At 58.1% G+C, this 26,293-nt stretch overlaps 1 protein-coding gene across 3 annotated transcripts in view; it reads right to left on the bottom strand.

Moving 5' to 3' along the window:
* Positions 1 to 26,293, bottom strand: part of HSF1 (heat shock transcription factor 1) — a 116,842-nt gene that overhangs the window by 9,211 nt on the left and 81,338 nt on the right. For all 3 annotated transcript variants that reach the window (XM_063327715.1, XM_063327714.1, XM_063327717.1), the window contains 5 exons: positions 14,729 to 14,804; positions 14,265 to 14,326; positions 12,754 to 12,850; positions 8,944 to 9,080; positions 6,646 to 6,879 (listed from right to left, as the gene is read on the bottom strand). In XM_063327715.1, the coding sequence (XP_063183785.1) occupies positions 6,646 to 6,879; positions 8,944 to 9,080; positions 12,754 to 12,850; positions 14,265 to 14,326; positions 14,729 to 14,804 (606 nt within the window). The remainder of the gene's footprint in view (positions 1 to 6,645; positions 6,880 to 8,943; positions 9,081 to 12,753; positions 12,851 to 14,264; positions 14,327 to 14,728; positions 14,805 to 26,293) is intronic.

Below are 26,293 nucleotides of genomic sequence, written 5' to 3'. Positions count from 1 at the left end.
TCTCGCGAGCCCCTCGCCGTCTGCGTTTCCAGCTGATGAAGTGACGAGAGGCAGCCCGCGCGGGGGTGGTCTCGCTCTGTGTGGGCCGTTTTACGGGCTGAGGAGCAGCTATGTAAAAATAGCACCTTCTTACTCAACGGATCCGCTCTCCGGGGGTCTGCCTCCCTTCCCCGGCAGAAAGACGTGTTTGATGCTCATGCCACGGTGGCCCTGGACACCGGGCGAGCGCGCCAGGGCACGCTGTGCCAAACCCATCGCCCCGGGCCATCCTTGTAATGACTGACGGAAGCAGCAGAAAGCAGGCGACCTGCCTCTCCCTCCGCTGGGAACCAGTTGAGCTGGTAGTCAGGAGCAGCGGCTCTTTACTGGGGGAAAAGCAAGGTTTTGATATGGACGCCGACGACTCCATCTGCCAGTCCCTTGCGCTGCCTCCAGCGCTGCCTGCCGCTGCCCCTGCCGCCTGCGTTACGGCGATGCGGCCGCCTGCAAGCCCAGCACCGCCGCCATCCACGGCCACGAGGAGAACATCCTTCCCAGGGAAGGACCTGGAGCTCCTGAGCTCCGGCGCGGGGTCCTCGGATCTCCCTCGGGCACAGCCAGGGCTTTAGCGGGGAGCAGCTCCCAGCGTCACCAGCCTGGCTCCCCATCCCTTAACCCTACCGAGTGCAGGCTGCTGGTTATTTCCCAGAAACGACCCACTGGGCGCCGGGACGCTTCTAGGTGACCAGCAACCCCCAGTCCTCCGACTCCGAAGCACCGAAGACGCGCGGAGGTGTTTTTCTTCCCCGTACTGCTTTCCTTTCCCAATGCTCCCTTTCCTAAAGAAGACGGAGCAGTTTGGCAACGATTATCACATTTACGTAGGGAAAAAGCCGTGCCCTGGACCCCGCGCTCTCTCCGGGTCATCACGGTGTGTCTGTCCGTACCTGGGGAAACGGGCTCGGGGCGCGGGACAGCAGGACGCGGGTCCCACCAGCCCGCTGCCGACCACCAGAGCGCTGAGCGACGACTCCTGCGGCTCCCGGCTCTGGCATAACCCTCGAGGAGGGGGGGGTGGGGGCGAGACACCGATTTAGGAACGCAGTTTAGCTCCGGACAGATTACGTTTGTCTTTTGCGTCGTTCCATACGTTATCTAAAAGTATTTAAGGGCAACACTTCAGCTAGTTTTTCCTAGGGTTCTACTGTTAGCCACCGTGGGAGACGGGATACTGGCCTCGACGGATTTTCTCCTGATCTGGGATGGTTTTTAGACGGGTTTTCTCCTGTTCCGGGATGCTTTTTGTTATGGGAAAGCACTCTTAGAACGGCGTCTTGGTGGGCGGTCAGGTTTGCGGCGGTGGGAAGTTTCATTGTTCTGTCATTATCCTAAAAACCGGGAAACGCATCAGGAAAGTCGTTCCGGCCCCCGGCTCCCCTCGCTTTCCAACGCGCCACTTTGTTCCCGAGGCGCGTGAAATTTTGTGCTGGCGGGAGGCACCAAACCGGCAGCTCTCGGGGCTGGAGTTTCCGTTCATCGAAACCAGGTACAACACGGAGGAGAGCAGAGCAGGCTTCCCTCCCTCCTTCCCTCCCTCCCCCCCCTGCCAAGACCACCTAAAAGGACGCGAAGCGGCTGAGCCTCCGCTGGCCACTCGGTATTTTCACTTGCCGCGTTGAGCCGGCCAAGGAGCCTGCCGCGGGGCGCCGATTTTGAGAGGGAGCTTCTTCCTTCCTGACGTTCTCCCTAGAACGGCAGGAAAGCTGCCGGCAGCGCACCGACAGCTCTCCCTGCCCGGGGCGGTGATTCCCGCCCCCCCTGCCCCGGCTCCGCTCTCTCGCCCGGGATTGCAAGGCTGGGGGGTGGGAAAAGCGGCTACGGAAACGCTAACCCTTGCTGCGATCTGGAATGAAGTGAGGAAGAGGAAGAACCGGGGCAAAGACGAGTGACCTCTGACATCTGCGAAGCGCGAGTCAAACTGAAAAATAGAAAGAGAAGAGGCCAGCAGATTCGAAGGGCACACCATCGGGCGCTTTCAGGAACGAGAGGGTTGTTAACGTTCGGAGGCGAGAAGGGTGAACCGACCCGTGCGGCGGCGCTGTAAGCGGCGCGGTAGGCGCTGCGGGGCACGGCGTGGCAGCGCCTTCCGAGCGAGCGGGCGGGCGGGCAAGCGGTTTCAGGCCGGCAGCATTGTTATTAACAACCCCCTCCCCAAAAAAACCCCAAACAAACAAACAAACAAACAAAACCCCAACCCCAAACAGCCCCGCAAAAGCGAGTGAAGACAGCACGGGCTCGTTACAGCACAGCCAAGCTCGGTTCGAAGTTTCTCGGCCAAGAGGCGCCACTTCGGAGGCGGGTCCGCCGCGTTAACTTCCGCGGGGTGGCACTGAGGGGGGCCGCTGCCGCTGTCACCTCGAAGGGGGTGCGGAGCCGTGGGACACCACCAGCACACCGCGCTTCGTTCTGACAGCGACCTGCTGCTCTGCGGGAGACAGCCGTCACGTTAACAACGTCGGCGGGGCGGGGGGGGATACGCGTGTGACGTTAATAACGCAGGTGCCGATGCTTTTCAGCACACGGTGGGCTTTGGCTCTCGTCAAAGCGGCTCACGGGGGTCCCCGGGTGGAGGGCGGACAACGTTTGGGCGACACCGCCGAGCGTTTCCGTGCAAACGTTCCCTTTTACTGCCTGAGCCTCGGTACTGTCGCCTGCTGCTGAAACGCCGCGGGTCACACGAAGGCAATTCTCCGTTCGAATGAAATTCCCTTGGACAAAGGACGCCTTGCGGATTAAATAACAGCCCGCCTGGCTCACACAGAGGCGCCGCCCGCCGCGACCTGCGGTCCTACGGGCTGCTCTTCTCCAGCAAATGGGAGAACAACCGAAACACGCTCCACGTGATGAAAACCAGGTAGCGCTGAGCCTCCTTTGGCAGGCTGTCAGTGCCCGGGTCTAGCGAGCGGCGTTTGGGCACCCTTGCTACACCGTCAAGTCCCCTACACCAGGAAACACCTCCCTTATTAGCTGCGTCTCCGCGCAACGAGCAAACTCCCGGGATTTTAAGAGAAGCCTCGGAGAAAGGGCGCCGCACAGCGTCACGTCCTCGGTGCAGCGCCAGGACACGCGGCTTCTTTGGCGCCAAAGCCTGAGGAGCAAGCCCTGAGCGCCGACGGCGGGACGGGGCACGGGGAGAGGCTGCGGGACTTGGCAGGGGGTGAGGAGAAGACTCTGAAGCAGGTCTGACAACCCCGGGGACGTGACAAGGAGCGTCCTGCCCGTTCGAAAGAGCTCTGCCAGCACTTCCATTAGCGAGTCGTCCTTTCTGCCTGCTCAGTATCTCCGCGCAGTTGTGCTCTGGTCATTCCACGTCCCACTGGGCACCTACGACTGCTGGCAGGCTTAGAATCACAGAATCACGGAGTGGTTCGGGTGGGGAGGGACCTTTAAAGGCCACCCAGTGCCACCCCCTGCCCTGAGCAGGGACACCTCCCACCAGCCCAGGTTGCCCAAAGCCCCGGCCAACCTGGCCTTGAACCCCTCCAGGGATGGGGCAGCCGCAGCTTCTCTGGGCAACCTGGGCCAGGGGCTCACCACCCTCACAGCCAAGAATTTCTTCCCCAGATCTCATGTCAATCTCCCCTCTTTCAGTTTGAAGCCGTTACACCTCGTCCAATCACTACAAGCCCTGCTAAAAAGTCTCTCCCCGTTTTTAAGTCCCCTGTACGTCCTGGAAGGCCACACGAAGGTCTCCCTGGAGCCTTCCACTGCTGCTCCGCTCAAGGAGACGCCGGGTAGCTCCAGCCACATCACAGAATCGCAGAATCATAGAACTGACTGGGTTGGAAAAGACCTTTCAGACCATGGAGTCCAACCCTTAACCCAGCGCTGCCAAACCCAGCGCTACCCCGCGTCCCTCAGCGCCGCGTCTGCCCGGCTTTTCCATCCCTCCGGGGATGGCGACTCCCCCGCTGCCCTGGGCAGCCCCTTCCAACGCCCGACAGCCCTTTCCATGAAGGAATTTTCCCCGATATCCATCCTAAACCTGCCCTGGCGCAACTGGAGGCCGTTCCCTCTTGTCCCGTGGCCTGTTCCTTGGGAGAAGAGCCCGACCCCCCCTGGCTGCCCCCTCCTTTCAGGGAGCTGCGGAGAGCGAGAAGGTCTCCCCTCGGCCCCCTTTTCTCCAGGCTGAACAACTCCAACTCCAACTCCCTCAGGAAAAAGAAGGGGAAAATCATTGGGTAAGGATGCCTCGGCACGCTGGGAATACTGACCACCTCCTCCGAGTTTACATTCCTCTGGCATACGAGGATGCAGGGAGTATCCCAACGTAACCCCAAGGAACAACGCTGCACGCAGGGATGCTGAGGCACAATGCTCATACCAGCCAAACCCGGGGAAAAGCGGAGGCTGGGGCTTCCTTTTATCACTTACACCTTCCCTGCACGTTCCCCGGGGCCGGGACGGATTTTTCTGCTGAACGGTTACACTCTGCCTAGCGCTGCGTGCCCAGGGGCTCCACCACGGGACGCTACGGCCCTTCTTCTACAAACTCCTGTGGCAAACCGGCGAGGAGCCGAGGGCAGGGCACGGCTGGGAACGCTTACTGGCCTGATCCCTTCCGTCTGGAATGCCCTCTACAGGAACGGCAAATCATAGAATCATGGAACGGTCTGGGTCGGAAGGGACCTTACAGATCACTTAGTCCCAACTCCGTGCCGCGAGGGGGGCTGACGACGACGAGACGAGAGAAGCACGGTGGCGCTCGCCAAACGCGGGCGCGAGAGAGCGCCGGAAGAAGAGGAAGCACAAGCCCTTTCTTTTAAGCGGTTCTAAGAAGCTCTCCCAGACGAAGCCCGGGGCTCACCCTCCGCAGGGCCAGGGGGTAAATGTTTTCTGTGTCCTTTGCCTGCTTCTGCACGGCCTGCGAGAGTCCTTAATAACTCAGAGACACTCTCAGCGGCACTTCCCTCCCCCCCCCCCCATTTCTAATCCCTTTTAAATGGCCGGTTTCAGCTTCTGACGAGCCGTACAATAAAACCCGTCTCTCTTCAAGGAGAGCTGGTCTCGGCGAGATAAATTGCAGCGCCCTGGACAGGTCTATAAATAGGCAAAGCTACAGACAAACATCTCCTCCAAGGCCAGGAGGACGGAGGGAGCAGGCGTCTCCTGACTCCGCGCGTGAAGGCAGCAAAGGCCGCTCCACGGCGCTGTGCCGTGCCAGTGGACACCGGTGAACACCCCAGCCTTCCCCCTGGGACGTTAAAGGCTTCTTCCCCGGGTTTCTGGGCTTCTTCCCCAGGTTTCTGGGCTTCTTCCCCGGGTTTCTGGGCTTCTTCCCCGGGTTTCTGGGCTTCTTCCCCAGGTTTCTGGGCTTCTTCCCTGGGTTTCTGGGCTTCTTCCCCAGGTTTTGTGCCTTTCCCATCTAGAGCTGTGACGCCACAGCTCTGGAAAGCGGTGGCTCACGCAGGAATCACGCTCACGTCCAGGTGGCACGCTACCATCGCCTCGGGTGCGTGGGTCCGTAGCGGCCTCCCGGCTAGAAGAGCTCGCTGCTGCCTTCCACGACCCTGACACTAACCGCGTCTTCTCCAAATTGCTTTTATGCTCGAAGGACAGAAAGTCTGTCCTGGCATTGGGAGGGAAGACCTTAATTCCGACACTCTGTTTTCCCCAGAACACGGGGGAAGGGGCTGAGATCCGAGAAGCGGCCGAGATCTCGGTAGGGCCAAGGGAGAAGCTCTTGGCAGCTCGATAGGGACAAACAACTCTCCGGTTTTTCATCCCAACGCTTGCAGTTGCCTCTGTGAGCACTGTGTGGTGATAAAAGACACGAGACGACGCATCCGATCCCGAATAAAAAAGCTACCCATCGGCTTTCAGCCTGCCACCCACCGAGTCCAGCCCAAGTTTGATGCCGGCCGTGTCCCAGGGAGTAAAGGGGCCGAGTGGAAGGACGTTTCCACCATGACTAGAACTAGGTGGGCAAACGAGAGTTTAATGCAAAGCTTATTAATTTGGAGGGCAGCTGGGAGAGGCAGAAGCAGAGGACACCCCAGGGGCAGTGCTACAGTGAGAAGGCTGATGGAGAAATGCTGCCCGCAGCGGTTCTGAGTCTCACCGACAGGCAAACCCCCGGGGATTAAAGCTTCCGGCAAGCGATACTGGAAGCCGCTTGCAGCGCGTGCCTTTGGACCGCAAATACAACGCGGCAGCTTCTGCGCTGGGAGGATGCGCTGGGTCTGAGACGAAACACAGCTGATCTTACAGCGACTCCTTCCTACGCTGGAGGAGCAGGCAGTTTGAGCAAGCCCTTATTTAGCCCAGCAATTTTTATCCGTTCTTCTTTTGGCATCCCACGCGGCCCCCGGCGGCAGAGCGCCGGGTTCCCCCGGGCAGGGGGTTTGATTCCGTGCGCGGGGTCGGGTGCCGGGCTACGCTCACCGCTGCAAAGCAGAAGAGGGACGGGAGGGCAAAATATTTCCCCTGGCACTCGGAGGGAGGGCCGCGCTCAGAGCCAGAGGCGAGCTCCTCGGACAAAGGATCGCGTTTGCTCCCTAAGCCGGTTGGAAGCCCGGGTCGGTAGCGTCTTTTCAAGCGTCCCGGTAGGGAGCGGCGGGGTGGCTGGCAAGACCTGAGCTGGGCCGGTCTCGGCACGGCACTTACTTGTCGAGGCAGGCAACGCTGAGGCACTTTTCCTGGGGCTGAGGCTGTGTGGTGCTGTCGCCGGCTGCAGCCGTCGTAGTGCTGGGTTCGTTCTCCTGCAGGATGGAGTCGATGAACGTGGAGGGGGACAGAGGAGTTTCGACGGCGGGAGGGTTCCCGGGGCTGGCCTCCTCTACCTGGGGGCTGCGGGCGGGACTAGGGGGTTCTTCTTTGATACGGACCACAGGACTACTCCTGAGAGAAACAGAAAGAAAACCGGTAAAAAAATCTCACACTACCACATCCTCGATTTCTAACAGCCGCTTCCACGCAACGGGGCAAAAAACCCTGGCGACCGCTGCTGCCTTTTCACAGGCAAAGCCTCCGGAGTCGGCTACGAAGAAGAGGTTGAACGAGCACCTAAATACTTCTGCCCTGATTCCCGTCCTAATCAGCTCCCCCGACACATCAACGTCTCCTGCCGTTACCGCAACCTCAGCGTATTTTGGGGGGGGCTAAAGCTTTGTGAGGCCGCTCAGTCCGGGCCCCTGCCCCGCAGGCAGCTCCGTAGAGGCGAAGTTATTGGAAGGAGTCGGGGGCGGGGGGGAGGAATTTTTCCTTAACAGTCCGGTTAAAACAATACGGCTTTCGATGCGGACGTCGTCTAAACAGCACAGAAGCAAGCAGAGCGTATACACCCTTTTTTAAAGCCGCCACCGAGACGTGCGTGACGTAACCATCACCGGAGCAGAGGCTGCGGCGTTTCAACTGCTCCCGCAAGGTCAGCGGAGCGACTCCTTTCGGGGGGGATCGACCTTTTACACGGGCATCTTCCCACGTACTATTTTTACGGGCAGGGAAGGCGGCTTCTTTGGCCAGCCTTAATTTCACCAAACTCACCGATATGGGGGTGTAAGGGGCACAGGGAGTCCTACTGGAAAGGACAGTGACTACAAAAGGACAGAGAAAGGGGCCATTAAGCAAACATATGGTCTATATTTAAGAGCGAGTGTTCCTGGCAGAGGGTATTAAAGGCAATAAATGGCATTTGCGGGTGATTCAGCACCTCGGGGGAAGTGCCAATGCCAGGAATAACCTATTAAAGAGGGAGAAAAAAGGAGCTGGGAGAGCACTGGGGAGGCTCAGAGAGTCCGAGAGCGGCCGACGCTCGGTGGGAGCGGGGAGAGGGGGCTGCGGCCGCACCGAGGGGCGACAGCTGAGGCAGAACGGCCTCGGAAGAGGTACACAAAAGGCTAAGGATTACCTACGGCACCCCGGGGCAGCTCTCGCCTCCGCCAGCGCCCGTAAAGCCGAAGGAGTTGCGAACGCGGCCGCCGGGCGCTGGCTGACCTGTGTTTGCCCCAGGTTCTCAGGCGCTTCCCCCCTGCGGCTTGGGACAGAGCTGTCACTGTTGCTCCCAGGGCAGGGCAAAGCTATCCCCGCTCCCGGGATGTCGGGAATTTCACAGACAGGCCAAGGAAGATGGTTTCTGGTAGAAACCAAACTGTGACACCCCCCACCCCCCCCTCCCCCGGCCCCAAGACAGGTTCACACTAGACGGGGCAGGCAGAGGAGCGAGCGTTCTTTGGAAAACAGAATTAAAGCCGAACAAACCCAACCAAACAAAAATCTGCTGAGATGGCAGTGCCCTGAACACCGCTATCCTGGAGGGACAGGTCCAACTTTCTGTGAAGTCCTGGCACGGGAAGTGGGACTGAATCGTGGAATGGTTTGGGTGGGAAGGGACCTTTAAAGGCCACCCAGTGCCACCCCCTGCCCTGGGCAGGGACATCTTCAACTAGACCTGGCTGCCCAAAGCCCCGGCCAACCTGGCCTTGAACCCCTCCAGGGATGGGGCAGCCACAGCTTCTCCGGGCAACCTGGGCCAGGGGCTCACCAGCTTCATCATGGAGAATTTCTGCCTTATTTTTAATCTCAATCTCCCCTCGTTTGGTTTAAAACCCTTCCCCCTCGTCCCGTGGCTCCCCTCCCTGCTCCAGAGTCCCTCCCCAGCTTTCCCGGAGCCCCTTGAGGGACTGGAAGGGGCTGGAAGGTCTCCCCGGAGCCTTTGAGTGCAGCCATCCAGCCAATTCCTTATCCACCGAGCGGTCCATCTGTCAAATCCATGTCTGTCCAATTTAGGGAGTTCAAACCCCCTGAACGTCCCCGTACCAGGGGCTCTGCAGTTTTCCAGCTGTTTCTCACGGGGGATTCGTTAACAGCAGAGGCGCGTTATAACGGTGTTTGACTACTCGGCTCCATGGCAAACACACTCTCCTCACGCAGATAGTTTCAGATTTTACGAGAGCAAGAGCTTACCTTTCATCGAGGCTGCCGCTGGGAGATGCCGAAGGGCTGGACTGGGCTAGCTCGGTCACGTCAGAGATAATGGGACCAGAGTTGGCTGAAGAATCCGGGGAATACAGGTTGGAGCCACTATATGCTGGGGAAGAAGCCTGAAATGACAATCAGAGCATTCGCGGTGTGAAGCACTAGGCACGTACCCCACGCCGTCCCACGTACGGGGAGATGGAGCGGGAGGAGGCACGTCACAACAGACCAAAATCCCGACTCACCCAAGGAAGAAGGCGACGCGGGGCTCAATACGATGCCTAGAAATGCACTTTTGCCAACCCAAAGCACTACCGAAACAAATAAAATGAGGACTTCTGCTCTGTGAACTCCGTTTTCTTGGAAATAACGGAATTAAAAACGTAAAAATACTGGATTATTTTTCTGGGTCATCCAACCCTTGGGTTTTCAGAAGCCCAGATTTTCATCTATCCCCTTCCACTAAAACTCCATTCTTTTTTTTTTTTCTTAACTGAAAGCTGAAATTCATACGGCTGAGACCTACAGATGTAAGACACGCAAGATTTCCCGGCTGGTAAGAGCAACATGGCGTGGTTGCATTTTGGTATCGAACTTGCTCAGGAGCAAATTAATTGAGACGTTTGAGTGAGCCCGAACCCTCTCTCCTCTTCGTGGGTCAGCGTTTGTCAGGCCAGGACACAAAGCAAACTAGAGATTAGAAGGTGCACCCAGGAGTCAGAAAACCACGGGGGATGAGGAGAAGAGAGGGTAAGAGACAGAATCACAGAATCAGGGAATTGCCCGGGTTGGAAGGGACCTTTCAGATCATCGAGTCCAACCATCAACCCAACGCTGACAAAAGCCATCACCAAACCATATCGCTAAGCACCGCGTCTGCCCGGCTTTTCCATCCCTCCGGGGATGGCGACTCCCCCGCTGCCCTGGGCAGCCTCTTCCAACGCCCGACAGCCCTTTCCATGAAGGAATTTTCCCCAATATCCATCCTAAACCTGCCCTGGCGCAACTGGAGGCCGTTCCCTCTTGTCCCGTGGCCTGTTCCTTGGGAGAAGAGCCCGACCCCCCCTGGCTGCCCCCTCCTTTCAGGGAGCTGCGGAGAGCGAGAAGGTCTCCCCTCGGCCCCCTTTTCTCCAGGCTGAACACCCCCAGCTCCCTCAGCCGCTCCTCACAAGTTCTCCAGACCCTTCTCCTCCTTCTCCAGCCCCCTCGCCACCTCCGTTGCCCTTCTCCGGACCCGCTCCGGCACCTCAATGTCTTTCACGTCGTGAGGGGCCCAAAACGGACACAGTATTGGAGGGGAAAAATGACATTCTGCTCCGAATTCTCCCTTAGCTTTGAGCCGATCCGTGATCTCGCTCACTCTCCTCCTTCGGAGCCAGCTCCTGGCGCTTCAGTGATGGGAACACTGAGCGGTACCCAGAGAAAACCCCGGCCCGTCCTTACCTGCAGATAAATATTTGACCGTCTCTCCTGTACGGCACGCACTGTAACGTGACTTACACCAGCACTACGCTAACGGATCTCAGCTCGGCCAAGGTCAGGACTACCCATGTCTCACCCCCACTAAGGTCTGAAGCCACCTTCACTGTCTCGTTGTGAAAACGTCAGGGTTTTTTTTCACTGTCAAAGCCAGGCCTATGTCAGCGTCGGGATCCAGCCTCCTCGCTGGCAGCTGGCTCTGAAAAATTGCCCAACGATCATTTCCGAGGTCTGTCCGGAGCTGCGAATCACGAACGCTGAAGCATGGGAAAGGATGACACCTGCGTTTCCCATAACTGGGACACTCCGGCAATACCGGGAAGAGCTCCCGGCGGTTCTGCGTTAAGTTATTTGCCGCGTGCAAGAATAAAGGCGCTTTTAAAAAAAGAGATCACAGGATTAGAGGGGAGCTGGAAGGGGAACAGAGAGCTGCCACAGAGGGTGGTCCGACTGCAGGAGAGCTCTTCAACGGGGCTTAGCTATTTCCGTTCTCTGCTAAAAAATTCACCGGGATCACCTTGGCGCACCAGGGCGGCTCGACGGCAGGGGCCAGCGGCTTGAATCCGCCGTTCCCAAAAGGACGTCCCTGCGGCAGCACGGGCAGGATCATACCTCGGAATTGGGGACAGCTTTTATTTCGCTCCAAACAGCCGGTACGAAAGCTCAGCTGTGTTCCCAGCTGTAAAGCCTTGCTCCTGGACGACCGCGTCGCCAGAGGATCAGTATGAAGAAGAATCTTGATTCAAGCAACAGCTTTGGCCACCAAATAACGGCTGGTTTTCCTGTGCCAGGCAAGCAGCAGGCGCAGACCAAGAGAGACGCCCCGAATTTAAGGGGTGCAGTTCCCCAGGGCGCGCACTGGTAGGAACCGGGTCAAGCAGAGCATCTCAAAGGAAAACGACTGGGTCAAGACGTGAAATTTAGTGGATTTACACAGGCCTGAGACGATTTAAAGCAACACAGTGACCAAGGGGCGCACCTCTCCCATCAGCCGTAAGTGCTGAGCCGGGCAGCTCACCCTCAGCAGTGCCACGGAGGCGGCTTTCCAGCTCCGGGGACACGGGATGAGCCCCCCAGTCTTCCTGGGAAGTCGGAGCTCGCAGGTTAGGACCTGCCCGGCACCAAGACGGGGCAGTTCTCGGCACCGAAAGCATGGTGCAGTGTCATGACAACGGGGTTTGCGTGCGGACACAGTGCAGCTATCAGGCTGAAAGGGAAATAGCAGCGCAAGCGACCCCCGCTCCCCTCCGCCGCTCACGAGGCCGAGCAGACTCGACGCGCGCAAGAGCAAGTCTGCAGCCCATCTGAAAGGGGGTTCGGGGCCAGCCCTAACGGGTTTGGAAGAGAGTCCTCGCGTTGGCTGGACACTGAACAGTCAGGGGAAGCAGCACATCGGAAGGATGGGAGAGCACAGACAAAACCTCAGGATTCAGTGGGATCCAGCGGCAATTTGGAGGCGAGTCCGGAGCATACGTTTATTTAGAGACTCCTCCTAGAACACGGCGTCAGGCACCCAGGCGAGGTGCAGCCCGGAGCTAGGCAGGCACGGCATGCACCCACCCCAACGAGGCCAAGGTCTGAACATCGACATCCACGCCCAACCACGGGCTCCTTTCTCCTGGACTCTACGCTGACGACGTCTTGCAGGAGATCCCTTCACCTCGAAAGCTACCGCCTCGCTCTCTCGTCTCAACAGCCTCACCCACACCGGGGACGACTCTGCGCACGAGCACCGGCTGGCTTTGTGCTCTTCCCACCTCGCTCCCTACCTCCACGGACCCCAGTCAGCTCCCACCGCTCGGGGCTCTGCTACGCCAGGTCCGTGTCTCAGCCAGGCTCTGACCCACACCACCTTCCCTGATGGCGAGCAGTCTTCTTGGGAGGGAATATCGCTGATCGTCCGCGGCCACGCGTTAATTAGGCGATACGAGCGAACGTTGAGCAGGGATCGACACCGGGTGCGTTTTGTTTGTGACGAAACCGCCAGCGTGGACCAAGCGAGCAGATGTAAGCAAAGCAAGAAGGCACCGCTTCCACCCATCTCTGCTTTCAGTGGAATTCAGAGAGCTCCTCGCTTGCTCTGCAAGCCAAACCCTCGGCCCCATCCCAACCATCGCGGAGAATTACCAGCCAACAGCTCTCTCCCCCCTTGGCTAAGCCAGAACGCAGCTGCCACCTTAAAATACTTTGCCAAACGAAACAAAGGGGTTGTGAGCGAACGGTTGTACAAAGGCAAGACCAGCTGGGGAAGAGCCTAAAACGGGTCCCTCCCCACGAAGCTGCGTCCTTGTCCCCCTCTCCAAGGCCGGGCGTACTTACTGCGTACGGGGATGAGCCGTGGACGTGCTCCAAGGAGTACTGGCGACTGTATTTCGGCATGGAATGTGCTGAACTGCTGTCGTTCAACATCAGGGGGCTGCAAAAGATTCCCGACCACCACAGGAGTTACCGCCCTGCCGGCACCGGCTCTCGGGCACCCCTTCTCCCCGGCAGAGCCCCAACCCCAGAAATGGGGACCTGCGCCCACCCCAGGGGCCATCCCACCCCTTGTCCCCAGGTCTGGGAGCCCTGAAGGGGCCACGGTCGGCGGGGGGGCGGTGGCTGTGTCGGGCCAGCGGAGCAGGCCAGCCCCACGACACTGAGGAACACGCCGAGCCCCCGTGACCAGCCCCTGGGCTACATTTTGCCACTCTATTGAGCAGAAATGTAAAAGCTCAGGCCTCCGAGGATTTCTTTATAGACCCCGGTCGCCTCCTTCTGCAGGCCTGTATTGTCACCGCTCTGCTTGGCTTCACTCCTCCATGGCCAACTGCTCCAAAGATGGATTACTTGTGGTCAGCTGTGACACGACCACGTCTGCGGCCCTTTTCACGTACTCGAGTACTGTGGAGAAACCTCTTTCTCCTTCCGAGATAAATCATTTCAGCATGCCTTGGACATTATCACCGTATAAACCACTATCTTCATTAATAATAATCAAGCCCGCTGCGGTGTTGTCTGCCATATGGTGCCGCTGGGCAGGGTTCAAACACAAAGGGACAGCCTTGCAGTTCGACAGGCAGCACGGGACAGGGTCGGGGCAGGAGCAGACAGACAGGAGAGCGGCTGCCAGTTCGTACGTGAACACCCGCGAAAAATCAGGTGGGTGAGGAGCCCACCTCGCAGGAGGAGAGTGGAAGAGCGGGGCCCGTTCAGCTTAGGGGAGGGTCAGACGAGAGCCAACAGCAGAACCGTCTGTACAAGCGAAGGAGGGAAAAGTGACCGTGGTACGGCACAATCCTGGGGCGAAACCAAGTAACTATTAACCGGCCAAAACAAATTAGCCTGGGATTGTTCTTAAATCGCTTACGGTACTTAGGTACTGAATGGTCATCCAGCACAACTAGCAAGGGGCAAAATAATCCGCAGCCCGTTTGAGGACAGGCTGCGAAGGCGTCACAGCAGCCTGCGACGGCGAGAGGCCGGGCTGGATGGTCCAGCTTTTCCTTTTCGGTGTGAGACAGAACTTTGGCGGCAGCGCCAGACCCCAGCCCTCCCCGCGTGCGCTGCTTTAGCGCGGCAGCGGTTTCACACGGGGCGGGGGGGAGCTGTAACGGGGGATCTGCGCGGGCTTATGCGGCCTGGATGGCAAACCCTCCTCGGGATCGGCTGCGTAGCAGGGTTAGGTGGTTTTGGCTGGAGCAAGTACTGGAAGGCTCACACGATGCCCAGTCCTACCCCGCTGGCAAGGCTGCTAGAGAAGACAGAGACCTGGGGGACCCACTCTGCTGATCCTCTCTTTATTCTCTCAGACAGGGAATCTTTATCGGGATGTAGAAATGCAGACTTACATCTTCCTCTTCACCCCAAGAATACGGTTGGATTGCACCAATGAAATCAAAAACTGGATAAGCTGTGAGGAGAAAAAAAAAGGAGAAGCTGTTAGGGCGCGCACAGGCCTTGGATCGGCGCGGAGACAGAAGCAGCCGCGGGACCACTCGGTCCCCGCGCTGGGAGCGGAGCCAGAGCCGGGCACGGGGGGACAGGGCAGAGGGCTGACGGCAGCTCTGAGCACAAGGGTGAGGGCCGAGGGTAAAAGCCCACTCTGCGCTGCGGCAGCGCCAGCCCGAATTTAGCCTCTCCCCGCCGGATTTCCAGCACGTCACGGTTAAGAGGGAGAAAACGCAGCGTGCAAAATTCTTCCTAAATAGAATTAACGCCGCTGCATCCCATCGATCCCAGCCTGGTCACGACATCACCGCACAGGTGAACACGAGAGCGTCCCGATCTCTCTGTCCGGAAAACCAGGATTTACCTTATTGACAACTTTCTGCTGCTGAGCGTGCTTCTGCCTCAAGCTGGCCACTTCCCTCCACAACGCTTCGTTCTCGCTGCGGGAGAAGAAAAAGCCATCTGAGTTAAAAAACAAAACAAAACAAAACAAAACAACAAAACCCAACCAACAAACCGACCCGCAGCCTCTCAGGCGGAGCGAATAAAGCGCGGGGCAAGCTGGAAAACTGCAGCAGGGGATTTGCCGACATCTCCGGATACCGGCTCATTTACAACCTCCTGGGGCGCGCGGGTGAAATTGCGTTCATTAACTTTGCTTTGCCGTCATTTCAGCTTGCGCGGCTCCAGAACCGGCAGCTATTCACACGTGGGCAGTAACACAGAGCCTTACCCGGGGAGAACGAGCAGTTCACATCTGCTACGAGCCATTACTGTGCCCCTGTGGAAAGGCCCCCGGTGACCGAGCTCAATCTCCTTGATCTGGCCCAGGTGCACGCGGGGCCGGTTATAAATCGGCTTCTCTAGAGACAAGAAGGCGGGGGGGAAAGGGGGGGGAAAGCCACGGAGCAGTGAAGCCCGCGGCCGGGCAGAGAGCTGGGCTGTGTCGGGACGGTCGCGGACTGCGCGACCACCGCGCCGAGGAGCCGCGCAGCGCCCACCCCTCCCATTTTTCTCCCCGCAGCGCCAGTTCCCAAACTCTAGAGACGCTTTTTTAGAACTCCGTCGTATTTGGCTTTTCTATGCATAGGAATGAAAAGAGCAAGGACGGGTTTGCGCGTTCTGTGAACACAACGGAGGAATTAGCAATAAACCCGTAACACTTTCCCTGATTCTTAAGGCTACCAGAGCCCCAAGGAGCTCGCCAGCGACATGGTTTAAGTCATAGCCCCAAGGAGGTCGCCGGCGACATGGTTTAAGTCATACCTTTGTGCGACTGCAGCTCTGATACGACCTCGTCGCCAGAGGCCCCCTGCAAGCAAACCAGCCATTTCAAGCTTTTTTTAGGGAACGGTTCCCCCCCGACACACACCACTTTTGTGGGATCTTGACTGTTCAAGCTACAATTTCCCCTTTTAGATTTTAATGCCGAGACTTTCCCCTCCGGAGGGTTTTGAACCGGCGGTGACAATCCAGGTGAGGCTGGTCCAAGCTGCCCTTGGACTTCAGGAGGAGGAGGAGGAGGAGGAGGATGGTGGTGCTCGGCAGAGCGGGGTGGCCGGAGGCTCGAGTACGGTACAAGGGCAAGATGAGCCCTCGGCGGAGCAAAAGGGTGAGCGACAGACGCTCAGAGAGGGAAAACTCACATGAAATCACTCTGATTTTCTCCAAACGGGCTAACGCTTGCGGACGCATCCAAAATGTCCGAGTTACAGAACGCGTTTGCCCCGTGGAGGGGATGCCCACCCCCGCTTGCCCGCGGCAAGGGCTCAGCTGGCAACCAAGGGTTTCGGCTAGGGCGAGGAGCGGTCGGAGCTTTCGGCAGCAAACCCGGAGTGTCGGCAAGGCAGGGCGGGGAGGCGAGAGGCCGCGGGGGTGGGCGACGGGGCTGCCCTCGCATGGAGGGGTCCAGCTGCCCGTTATCTCAGCTGCACCGTCGTTCCCCGGGCCCCAGCTGCCAATTACGCGCGGGGAGGATGGCTGCTCCGGGCCCCAGCGGGGATTTGGGGAGATCTGTAAATTAGCCGAGCTTTGCCCGGCACAGACCAGCTGAACACGGTTCCGAGATTCGCCTCGGGGACAGAAAAGCGCGGCGAGGAATTGCCGGGCGCAGGCGTTGGGAAGGGGAGAGCCGCAACCCGGCGCCCGCTGCCCAAACCCCAGGGGTGGTGGTGGTGGGGGGGGAGAGGCAGAGATGGAGCCGTCCTCCCGGCACCGGCCCCCGGCCCCTGCCGCACCTGAGCCGCGCGGAGAGGTCGAGGTCTGGTGGATCAGAGCCAGCGATGTCTCATGAAAGGCGAAGAAAGGAGGTGGTAACTGCTCATTAGGCAGCGGGAGAGAAACAGCTGGACACAAGGTCCCCGAAGGGTTAAACCGATCTGAGAGCCACAAAAAACACCCTTTTAATACTTTCTTTAGCATACTGTTTTATGAGGCAATTAAATGCCGGTGAAGAGTTTACAAGGGCCGGTTTCAAACCTTTCATTTCGGGAGTTATTCGAAGATCTTTGAAGCGTTTTGTTGATACGATATTTTACAGGACGGCGTAAACGGGACCCCGGCTCCGCACCTGCCTCTCTTAAACGGCGGCTCCTGGGGGACCAGCCCTCCCTCGCCCGGGGCAGCTCCGAACCCGGGGAACGAAGTCCGGTAACCTGAGAAGAAGGTTTATGGGCTGGAGAAGGGACGTCCTTCTCGAAAGCGAAGACGAGCGACCCCCCTTTTTATTGCGCAGAGTGCCCGGGACCGGCCGCCTGGCCCCGGTCCCCCGTGCTCCTCCATCCAGACCACGCGGCACGTGCCCATCGCGGCTGGATCCTGGAGGGGGGGGGAGCAGGGGCTCCGCAGGCAGAAACCCCAACGAAACGTGTGTTTTTCCAACCTAGAGAAAACCCGGTCTCCCCCCACCCCCCGCCCCCCAGTTTGAGACTGGGGCCATTCCCAGGGGCTCGGGACGGCCGCGCGCTTCTGCCAGGCGGAGAATGACATTCGTTATCTCCCGCAGCCAGGAGAGACGCTCATTTATCACCGCGGCTGTACAAGGGTCCTCAGGAGAAACGTCCATCCCGCTTGAAAAACAGCCTTTCCAAAGAGCTTTAATTACCAGTATACACTCAGGAAAATGGTCGTTACTCTCCTTTCAGATAAAATTAACTCTGGGTAAAAGCCGCGCTTGACTTCCCAGCTAGCAATTTTGGAAATAAATGACCGGGTTTTATCCGGTATTTTGCAATTTAAAGAAAATGCAGCCTTGCAAGCTGTCGCGCTCTCGTCGGGGCTGTGCCGCTGCTTGGCGTTTTTCTCAAAACCAGGCTTTTAGAAGCAGGTAACCAGAGGAGAGAGCTGTCTTCTCTCATTCTCTCTGCCGGCCAAGTCCCCTGCTCGGCTGCAGAGGAGCCTGAAGCCGCGCGCCGCCCGCGCTCTCGCCGAGAGCGTGCGCAGAAAAAAAACAACCCCCAAACCCCCGGCAATTCAAGTTTTTGAAACTCCTGACTTGGGGGGGTTTGAACCGTAGAGACCCACGCTAGAAAAGACGTCATTTTCATCTGCGGCATGCGATCCGTCACCGCGTACCAACACGCTCGATGCCCGCAGAGTTTGTAGTTGAGGGTTTCTTGGTTTTTTTCCCCTGTCCTACAGTATTTTTATCTCCTGCCACGAGGCCCTTCAGGATTTATTTAGAAGTGGCATCGCAGCAGATTCCTTCGTCACGCGGCGCACGGATGTTCTAGTACTTCAGACAAGAGCGTGTGGAAAAGAAAACGGGATTTTCATCGAGCAAACCCACTAAGATCAGACCAAGCGAGGGTGGCTTTCGCCCGCGGGAGCAGCACCGAACCCCGTCACCGGGGGCTCTTCGACGCACGCCCACGGACGATCCCAAAAAAGGGCAGAAAGCCGGGTAACTCTACGCTGGGTACGGCTGTAAAAATGAGCGAGGGCAATAGTCGGGGCGGATGAAAATGACCCAGAAAAACACGAAGCAGCAGAAACCCGCAGCCCCGAGCGGAGCGGGGCCGCTCGGAGACGGGGGCGCCAGGATAAACGGGAGGTTCTGTAAAGGCCCGACCCGGCGCAGCGAAGTCAAAAGACAAAGCGGAGGCGAACAGGCGGCAACTGTTCCCTCTCCCCCTTCTGATTTGAGGCTCGGGCTATCAGCTGAAGTCAGCAGCTGGCAGATTCTGCACAAACAAAGGGACACGGTTCTCCAGACACCGCGTAATTAAGATGCAGACCTCCGCCGCCGGATCCCGGGAGCCATCGGACAAAAAAAACCAAAAAAAAACCACAAAAAAAACCCATCACACAAAGGAAAAACAAATCTACTGAGGGCTATTAAATCCCAGGGCATCACCTGTACCTCGGGAAGCCCTTAACCCAGGCGCTGGGGCCGGGAGGTGGCTCCAGGAGAGCAGCGCTACGTGTCTGCCTCGCTCCTTCCCTCCGGCCCTTTGCCAGTGGCTCCCTCGGAACCGGCGCTGGAACATCGGGACCTTGATGATTTTCCAGTCCTTACACCTGTATAAATCCTGTCTGCAGTTAAACCCCGACTCGGACCTTTCCTGGGGCGTCTTGCAAACTGTCACAGAATCACAGACTGGAGGGGGTGGGAAGGGACCTCGGGAGACCACCCGGTCCCACCCCCCCCCGCCAGAGCAGGGGCACCCAGAGCAGGCTGGATGCGTCCAGGCAGGTTTTGGGATGTCTCCGGAGACGGAGACTCCCCCACCTCTCTGGGCAGCCTGTGCCAGGGCTCTGCCGCCCTCAAAGGAGAGAAGTTCCTCCTCACGTTGAGATGGAGCTTCCCATGGTCAAGTTTGTGCCCGTTACCTCTTGTCCTGTCCCCGGGCACCACTGAAAAGAGCCTGGCCCCGTCCTCCTGACACCCCCCCTTGAAGTATTTATCAGCATTGATAAGATCCCCCTTCAGCCGTCTTTTTTCCAGCCTTAAAAAGACCCAAATCCCTCTTCTTGGCTGACAGGAAGGTTTCAGCTAGTGTTTGGAGATCAATACTTGGGCTGCAGGGACCGTGCTGCCGTCCCCGCCGCCCGGAGGAAGACGCGTGGGAGGACGCGGGCGAGCTCCGAAGGGCAGGGTTCAGCTGCCTGGAGGAACGGTACCTCCCCGGGGAACGGGTCAGAGGCAGAGCTCGGGGCAAGGCAGGCGACGGAGGCAGGTCCCGATGGATGTGCAGGCTCCGAGCAGAGGTTCAGCCCCTGGAATACCAGTTGTCCGCTCGGAGGGAAGCACCTGCGTCTTCGTTCGCAGGGCATCAGCTACCAAACGAAAAAGCTAGTTTGAATCCCGGCTCCAGTGCTCTCCATCTTTAATCTCCAGCAGGTATAACCTTTGCGGGGGGATCGACTCTTGGGGAAAGAGGGAAAGAGCTGTAAACGGCTCTTATTTTAGAGGCTGGAAATAGCTCAGGAGCACGGAATATTAATGACCGCCCCCACCAGGAGAGACTGTCGGCATCCTGCTGACTAAACAGGGACGGCGAACCAAACCGAGCCACCGAAAGGGCATGGGTGCTGCTTTCGCTTCCTTTTTATCACCAGCGTGAGCCCACAGGAGAAGGCAGCGCTTGATTTCCGCGCGGCCGGCGGCGAGCAGCGGCGGACAAGAGGAGAAGCAGGGCTCGCCAGCAGCAGAGCGGCACCGGCCCCCCCCAGACCCCGCCGGTCTGTACCCCAGCCCCTCCGCCCCCACCGAGCACAAGAGCCGGCAGCGGCGGTGCTGCCAGCGCGCCCGAGAGAAAAGCGGTTTTCAAAACGCCTAATGGCCAAGATACGGCGAAAAAGTTTAAGTTCTGAAACTCGGTCGCTTCCAAGAGCAAAGCCGGTGCGGAGTGGGGAGAGATCCCGGCTTCGTGTTCGCAGTCGGTGCCCTAAGAGCGGCGGCCTAACGAGCCAGGCACAAAGCCACACGTTTTGGTTGCTTTTCAGCAACATGGGGAGAGAGGAAGAGGACCTCGGCTTTGAGGAAAAGTCTGACCTTCCAAATAAAAGTGATTGCCCCGTCTTTGCCGCTTATCTCCTTGCCCAGTTTCGCATTCGGTTGGTGCCCACAGATGACACAAAGCTGGGGGGGGGTGGCCGTGCCGCCATCCAGAGAGACCTGGACAGGTTGGAGATCTGGGCAAAGAGGAACCTTATGAAATTCAACAAGGGCAAGTGTAGGGTGCTGCCCCTGGGGAGGGACAACCCCCCGCACCAGGACAGGTTGGGGGTGACCCGCTGGAGAGCAGCACAGCTGAAAGAGACCTGGGAGTCCTGGGGGACAACGGGATGACCGTGAGCCAGCAATGTGCCCTCGTGGCCAAGGAGGCCAATGGCATCCTGGGGGGCATCAAGAAGAGCGTGGCCAGCAGGTGGAGGGAGGTCATCCTCCCCCTCTGCTCTGCCTTGGTGAGGCCACAGCTGGAGTGCTGGGTCCAGTTCTGGGCTCCCCGGGTCAAGAGGGACAGGGAACTGCTGGGGAGGGGACGGCAAAGGGCTACCAAGACGTTGAGGGGATGGAACACCTCTCTGATGGAGAAAGGCTGAGGGATTTGGGTCTCTTCAGGCTGGAAAAAAGACGACTGAGGGGGGACCTTATCAACACTTATAAATACTTCAAGGGGGGGTGTCAGGAGGATGGGACCAGGCTCTTCTCAGTGGTGCCCGGGGACAGGACAGGAGGTAACGGGCACAAACTTGAGCATGGGAAGTTCCACCTAAACATGAGGAGGAACTTTACTTTGAGGGTGGTGGAGCACTGGAACAGGCTGCCCAGAGAGGTGGTGGAGTCTCTGTCTCCAGAGACATCCCAAACCCGCCTGGACGCGTTCCTGTGCCACCTGCTCTGGGTGCCCCTGCTCTGGCAGGGGGTTGGGCTGGATGATCTCCAGAGGGCCCTTCCAACCCTATGGTTCTATGATCCGTTACTGCAGCTGACCGTGATTTTGGACCGCAGGCTCAGAGCGCTGCTGATCTCTTCGCTTTCTCAAAGCATTCCGTTTCCGTCGCTCCCGCGCCCAGGCTGGCATTGCCACTGAATCGTCCCCTGGGGCACCTTCTCCTCCCTCTCACCAAGACACACGTTGAAGCCAAGAAGCCGGTCAGGGAACGGCACACGGTGTCCGTTCTTTGGCTCCGCCTATCCACGACAGTGAAGACAGGAGGACGGCTGCCGGGATTAGCCCGGAGCCGTTCAAAGTATTCCTCTCTGCTGCCTGACACCAAACTGCCCACGGCCATCCTCCTGAACATGCCCTGCGCTCAGACGTAACAGAATTAAATCATAGAATCAGGGAATGGTTTGGGCGGGAAGGCACCTTAAAGGCCACCCAGTGCCACCGTCTGCCACGGGCAGGGACATCTTCCACTAGATCAGGTCGCTCCAAGCCCCGTCCAACCTGGCCTGGAATGTTTCCAGGGATGGAGCATCCACCAGCTCTCTGGGCAACCTGGGCCAGGGGCTCACCACCCTCACAGCAAAGAATTCCTGCCTCAGGTCTCATCTCAGTCTCCCCTCTTTTGGTTTAAAACCCGTCCCCCTCGTCCCGTGGCTCCCCTCCCTGCTCCAGAGTCCCTCCCCAGCTTTCCCGGAGCCCCTTTAGGGCCTGGAAGGGGCTGGAAGGTCTCCCCGGAGCCTTCTCTTCTCCAGGCTGAACCCCCCCAGCTCTCTCAGCCTGTCCTCCCAGCAGAGGGGCTCCAGCCCTCCCGGCATCTCCGGGGCCTCCTCCGGCCCCGCTCCGACACCTCCGTGTCTCTCCTGCGCTGAGGACTCCAGAGCTGGATGCAGTACTCCAGGTGAGGTCCTTCTCCACGAGCGGAACTCCTCTTGTGGAATACGAGGCGCTGTGCAAGTGGCAACCGGAGAGATGGTGTGAACCCGCTGCCGAAAGCGGGTCCGTCCCTGGGAAGATGCCAGCCCGTGCTGGCACCCGAGAGAAGAGCCGGCAGAGAAAAGGATAAAATCCTGTTCCAGACCGGATCCACAAACCTGCTAGAAAGCAGCTTACGCTACAACGCAGGGTTAAGAGATGCCAGTTGGGTTGAGTTATTTTAACATCAGTGTGTCAGCCGATGGTGGTAATTAATTTCAGGTTTAGATCACTGCGCTGAAAAACGAGCACTCCACAGGTCTTTAACCTATGGTTTGGAATGACCAATAAAACCGACTTCAGATGATCTCAAGCAGTGACTAAGCTCATAAAAAAGCAGCAGCGGAGATAAAACACGCAGATCCCACATTATACTCGGCATTATAAGCCATCAAAGCAATTTTAAGATCAAGCTGATGTTTGACTCGGAGCCAGCCCCGGTCCCCCAGGACCAGCCCGACATGTGGAGGCCACGGGAGGAGAGTCGGTGTTTTGGCCCCGATCTCCCACCAGCTGGAGCCCGCGCAACCTTTGCACAGGAAGGCCGTAAAACAACAACATTACAATTGTCCAATTTAGAGGTCATAAAAGCACGGACCACAGCCCCAGCGCGAGGCTGGAAGAGCCAGGAGTTCAGCCAACGCAACTCAAAGCCGAGGAATGGCGCGCTTGCAATTAGGGCTGCCCCAAAGCCCCCGGCAGACACCCGGCCCTGCCTCCGAGCAGCGCCGTCGCCTCGCCTGCCAGCGGCCAGGGCCACGCACGCAGGTCTCCTTCCCCTTTCTGGCCTTCGGGAAAAATTTCATGAGGCGCACGCAGACTTCTTGCCATAAAACCGCGGCGAGCGAGTTCCAGGAGCCCCGTTTCCCTCCCGCGGCAACAGCTCTTGCCACCTCCCGTTTGAAGTGGCAGATGCTCCAGCTGAGGACGCCGACAGCACACCTGCGGGAAGGCAAGCCCGAAGTTTGGTACTACCGGAGCCCAAACGAGCGGCAGATTGGGCGGCCTGTCACCATCGCCTCCACCTCCTCGCTCCAAAAGCAAGGCTGGGGACCATTTGTGGGAACAGATGGTTCTTCCTTCACGCACAACCCAGGAACGGGGGGCTCTGGCGGGGCTGAAGCCGGGGGAAACGGGACGATGGAAACCCCATTAACAGAACGCAGCTGCTAGAGAAGACCCCTGCAAGCAGAAGCGTTCCCCGCTGCCCGCTCCTGCGATTCTCCCCCCTCCCCGTGCCTGGGGAGCCTCTGCTGCCCAAACCCCCCGCCCCGCCCCGACGCTGCTGCGCTGCGAGATTTACTGCAGCTCCACGAGAAAGCACAGCCCTGACAGTGATGTCTCTTTCCCAAATCCGAACCAGCAGCATGTCACTACTTCGCTCTGCTCGCTGCATTCTCAACGTATTCGGAAAAAGAAACTCGGCGGCAAAAGTAAAATCGTGAAGTCGTTATTTGCAGACGGGTACGGGTGAGCTGGAGAAGCAGGGCCCCCACAAAACTGCCTGACGCAAGTTCTCGGCCGCGGCGCCGTAATTAATCCCAATGCCACCTCTTTCAGTAGGAAACGGGCAGTTAATAACAGGCAGAAGACGACGGAGGAAGACGCAGGAATAGGCAGATGCTGCCCAGCTGCCCGACCCCAGGCAGCGCACAAAGGAAAAGGCTCTTCCGACGCAGCCAGACATCCACGGCCGCTCAGCTGCGCGGGGACGAGGCCCCTGAGGACGAGATGCTCCTTCATCCAGTTCCGATTCCAGCAGGCGGACCTGGTTCACAAGAGAATATAGATCACTACTGCCTCCAGAAGACTCTTTGGGTAACGAGGTTTGGCCGCCCCGGCTGCAGACAGCGACGACACGGTCGCATTTGTTTGCCGGCAGCGGAGTATTCCTTCCTTTTTTTTCCCCGTAAGAAGCAGAGAAAACATCCAACCCTCTCCGAGCGGCAGCAGGACGGCTTTGCACGGGGACTAAACCGCCCAGAGGTGCAGAAAGCCGACTGCCTGACCCGATTTCCGAGAGTTTCATACGGTTTTGGGCAGGATGACGCTCTCTGCCAGCTGCCCCTGTCCTGTTACCGTGGATGGGACCATCCTAGTCGGGTTCCTCCCTGCTCCCCCGCAGCCCGGGGCAGGAGCAGGGTGCGTAAAGGCGAGGATGCTTCCTGGGAGCAGCTTTTCACCGCAGAAGAAAATCTGGTTTGCGGAAAAAGCCTTGGATTTATTGCACGGTAACCTACTCCACGTGGGATTTGCCCCGAAGAACCAAAACTGCAGGCACGCGGCACGGTGACCAACGCCAGGGGTCTGGGACTGCCGGAGCTCAGGCGTCGCGGGGCGGGCAGAGCCGGGCGGGCAGCACGGGCACGGTCCCTGCCTCTCGGCTCACCACGTCTCCGGGTACCGGGTTTTAGCCTCCTGGTTCTCCTAAATGCCCTACTCCTCCAGCTGGGCCTCCACGGGAGCCATCCCTTCCCATGCTACAATCTAGATTTAGATGAGATCTAAGGAAGAAATGTTTTAGGCTGAGGGTGGTGAGTCCCTGGCCCAGGTCGCCCAGCGAGGTGGGAGATGCCCCATCCCTGCAAACATCCCAGGCCAGGTTGGACGGGGCTCTGAGCGACCTGGGCTAGTTGAAGACGTCCTGCCACGGGCAGGGAGTTGGAACCGGATGATCTTTAATGTCTCTTCCGACTCTAACCCTTCTGTGATTCTACGATTCCAATGATTCCATGATTCTACGATTCCTAGCGAAGACGCTGTTAAAAAAACGCACATGAGAAGGAACACGTTGCTTCCCATTGCTTCCCATTCCCCCCTAACCGGCACAGCTCTCCGGGACAAAGCCAACGGGTCTCCGAGGTACCTCGGATCCCTCCCGGGTGCTAATTCAGAGGGAAAGGGCAAGTTCCCCTATAAACTGACCTGTGTCTAGAAAACAAAAAGTTAAAACTCGGTCAAAATGTGCAAGGTACAGTAAACCGCAGCTCAAAAAGCAGCTCAGGAATTCCCGTTCCGGCTCAGGAGCCCACGTCCCCTCCTGCTCCAAAACACCTCGCCCCGCTTGGCCAGGCTGCGGAAACAGGACACAAGGTCTTACGGACTCATAAAGCACGGTGTAAAACACAGACCAAAAAAAAAACAAAACACCCCCCAAAAAAACCCCACCCCCCAAAACAGGCCAACAATTTCGCAGAAGATCGTCTTACAGATTTTTACGTCTTTTCCGTATAGACTGGGCCTCATTCTTTCCGTGCCAGGACAGACGCGCAGAACAGATATGCAGAACGCAACAGTCGCGGCTCTCGGAGCTATTGAGAAAAGGTGAAGAGAGAAACAGGGCTGCGAAGTTCTGCCTAATTCTAAGCCTCGGACTAAAAGCCACGCGGTTACTCATCTCCCAGGCGATTTTAAGCAGCTTTTAACCCCAGCACTGACTCCCCGAAGGTGGGAGGGCTTCTGTTAACGAGGCTTTTCTGAGCACGGTGACTAAACTTGGATATCACCTAGTTGGCTTCGTTATGTCCTAGCTCAGCTTTTCTCTCACCTAACGCTGATGGATTCAATCTTTTCAACAAATGTTCTAACGTAAACTCTATCCCCTTAGGTCGGTGTCAAACGATAATATATATGTTGCTTTTGGAACCCTGAAACCATAAAGCAAGCTACACGGGTCAAAATTATTTGGTATGATTTACGGGGGGGGTTTGCATACGGTAAACTACTTCTGGTGAGGAGGAATTCTACTGCAGAAGGCCAAGTCCTTGTGTCTGTTTAGATTTATGTTTGTCAGGAGAAATTTTAACTTTTGAATTCTGTTAGCAACCGGGGCCTTGTAAAAGCGTCGGGGCCTCGCGAGCAGGGTCTGGCGGGGAGGAAGCGCTCTCGGCGTCCCACGGCAGCCGAGCCAGAGCGAAGGCAATCCCTGAAGGAGAGCCGGAGAAAACCCATAAAAACAGGTGCAGACGCCGCGGCTAGCTTGCTGCTTTCAACAATCTGTTTGAAATTAAACTTACGGATACGCCGGGGCTCCCGCCGGACTCGAGCGGAGCCGATGAATC

The sequence above is a fragment of the Chroicocephalus ridibundus genome, chromosome 2 (assembly GCF_963924245.1).
Source record: "Chroicocephalus ridibundus chromosome 2, bChrRid1.1, whole genome shotgun sequence".
NCBI classification, from domain to species: domain Eukaryota; kingdom Metazoa; phylum Chordata; class Aves; order Charadriiformes; family Laridae; genus Chroicocephalus; species Chroicocephalus ridibundus.
The sequence above is the reverse complement of the archived record's forward strand: the minus strand, read 5'-3'. Positions and strand labels throughout refer to the sequence as shown.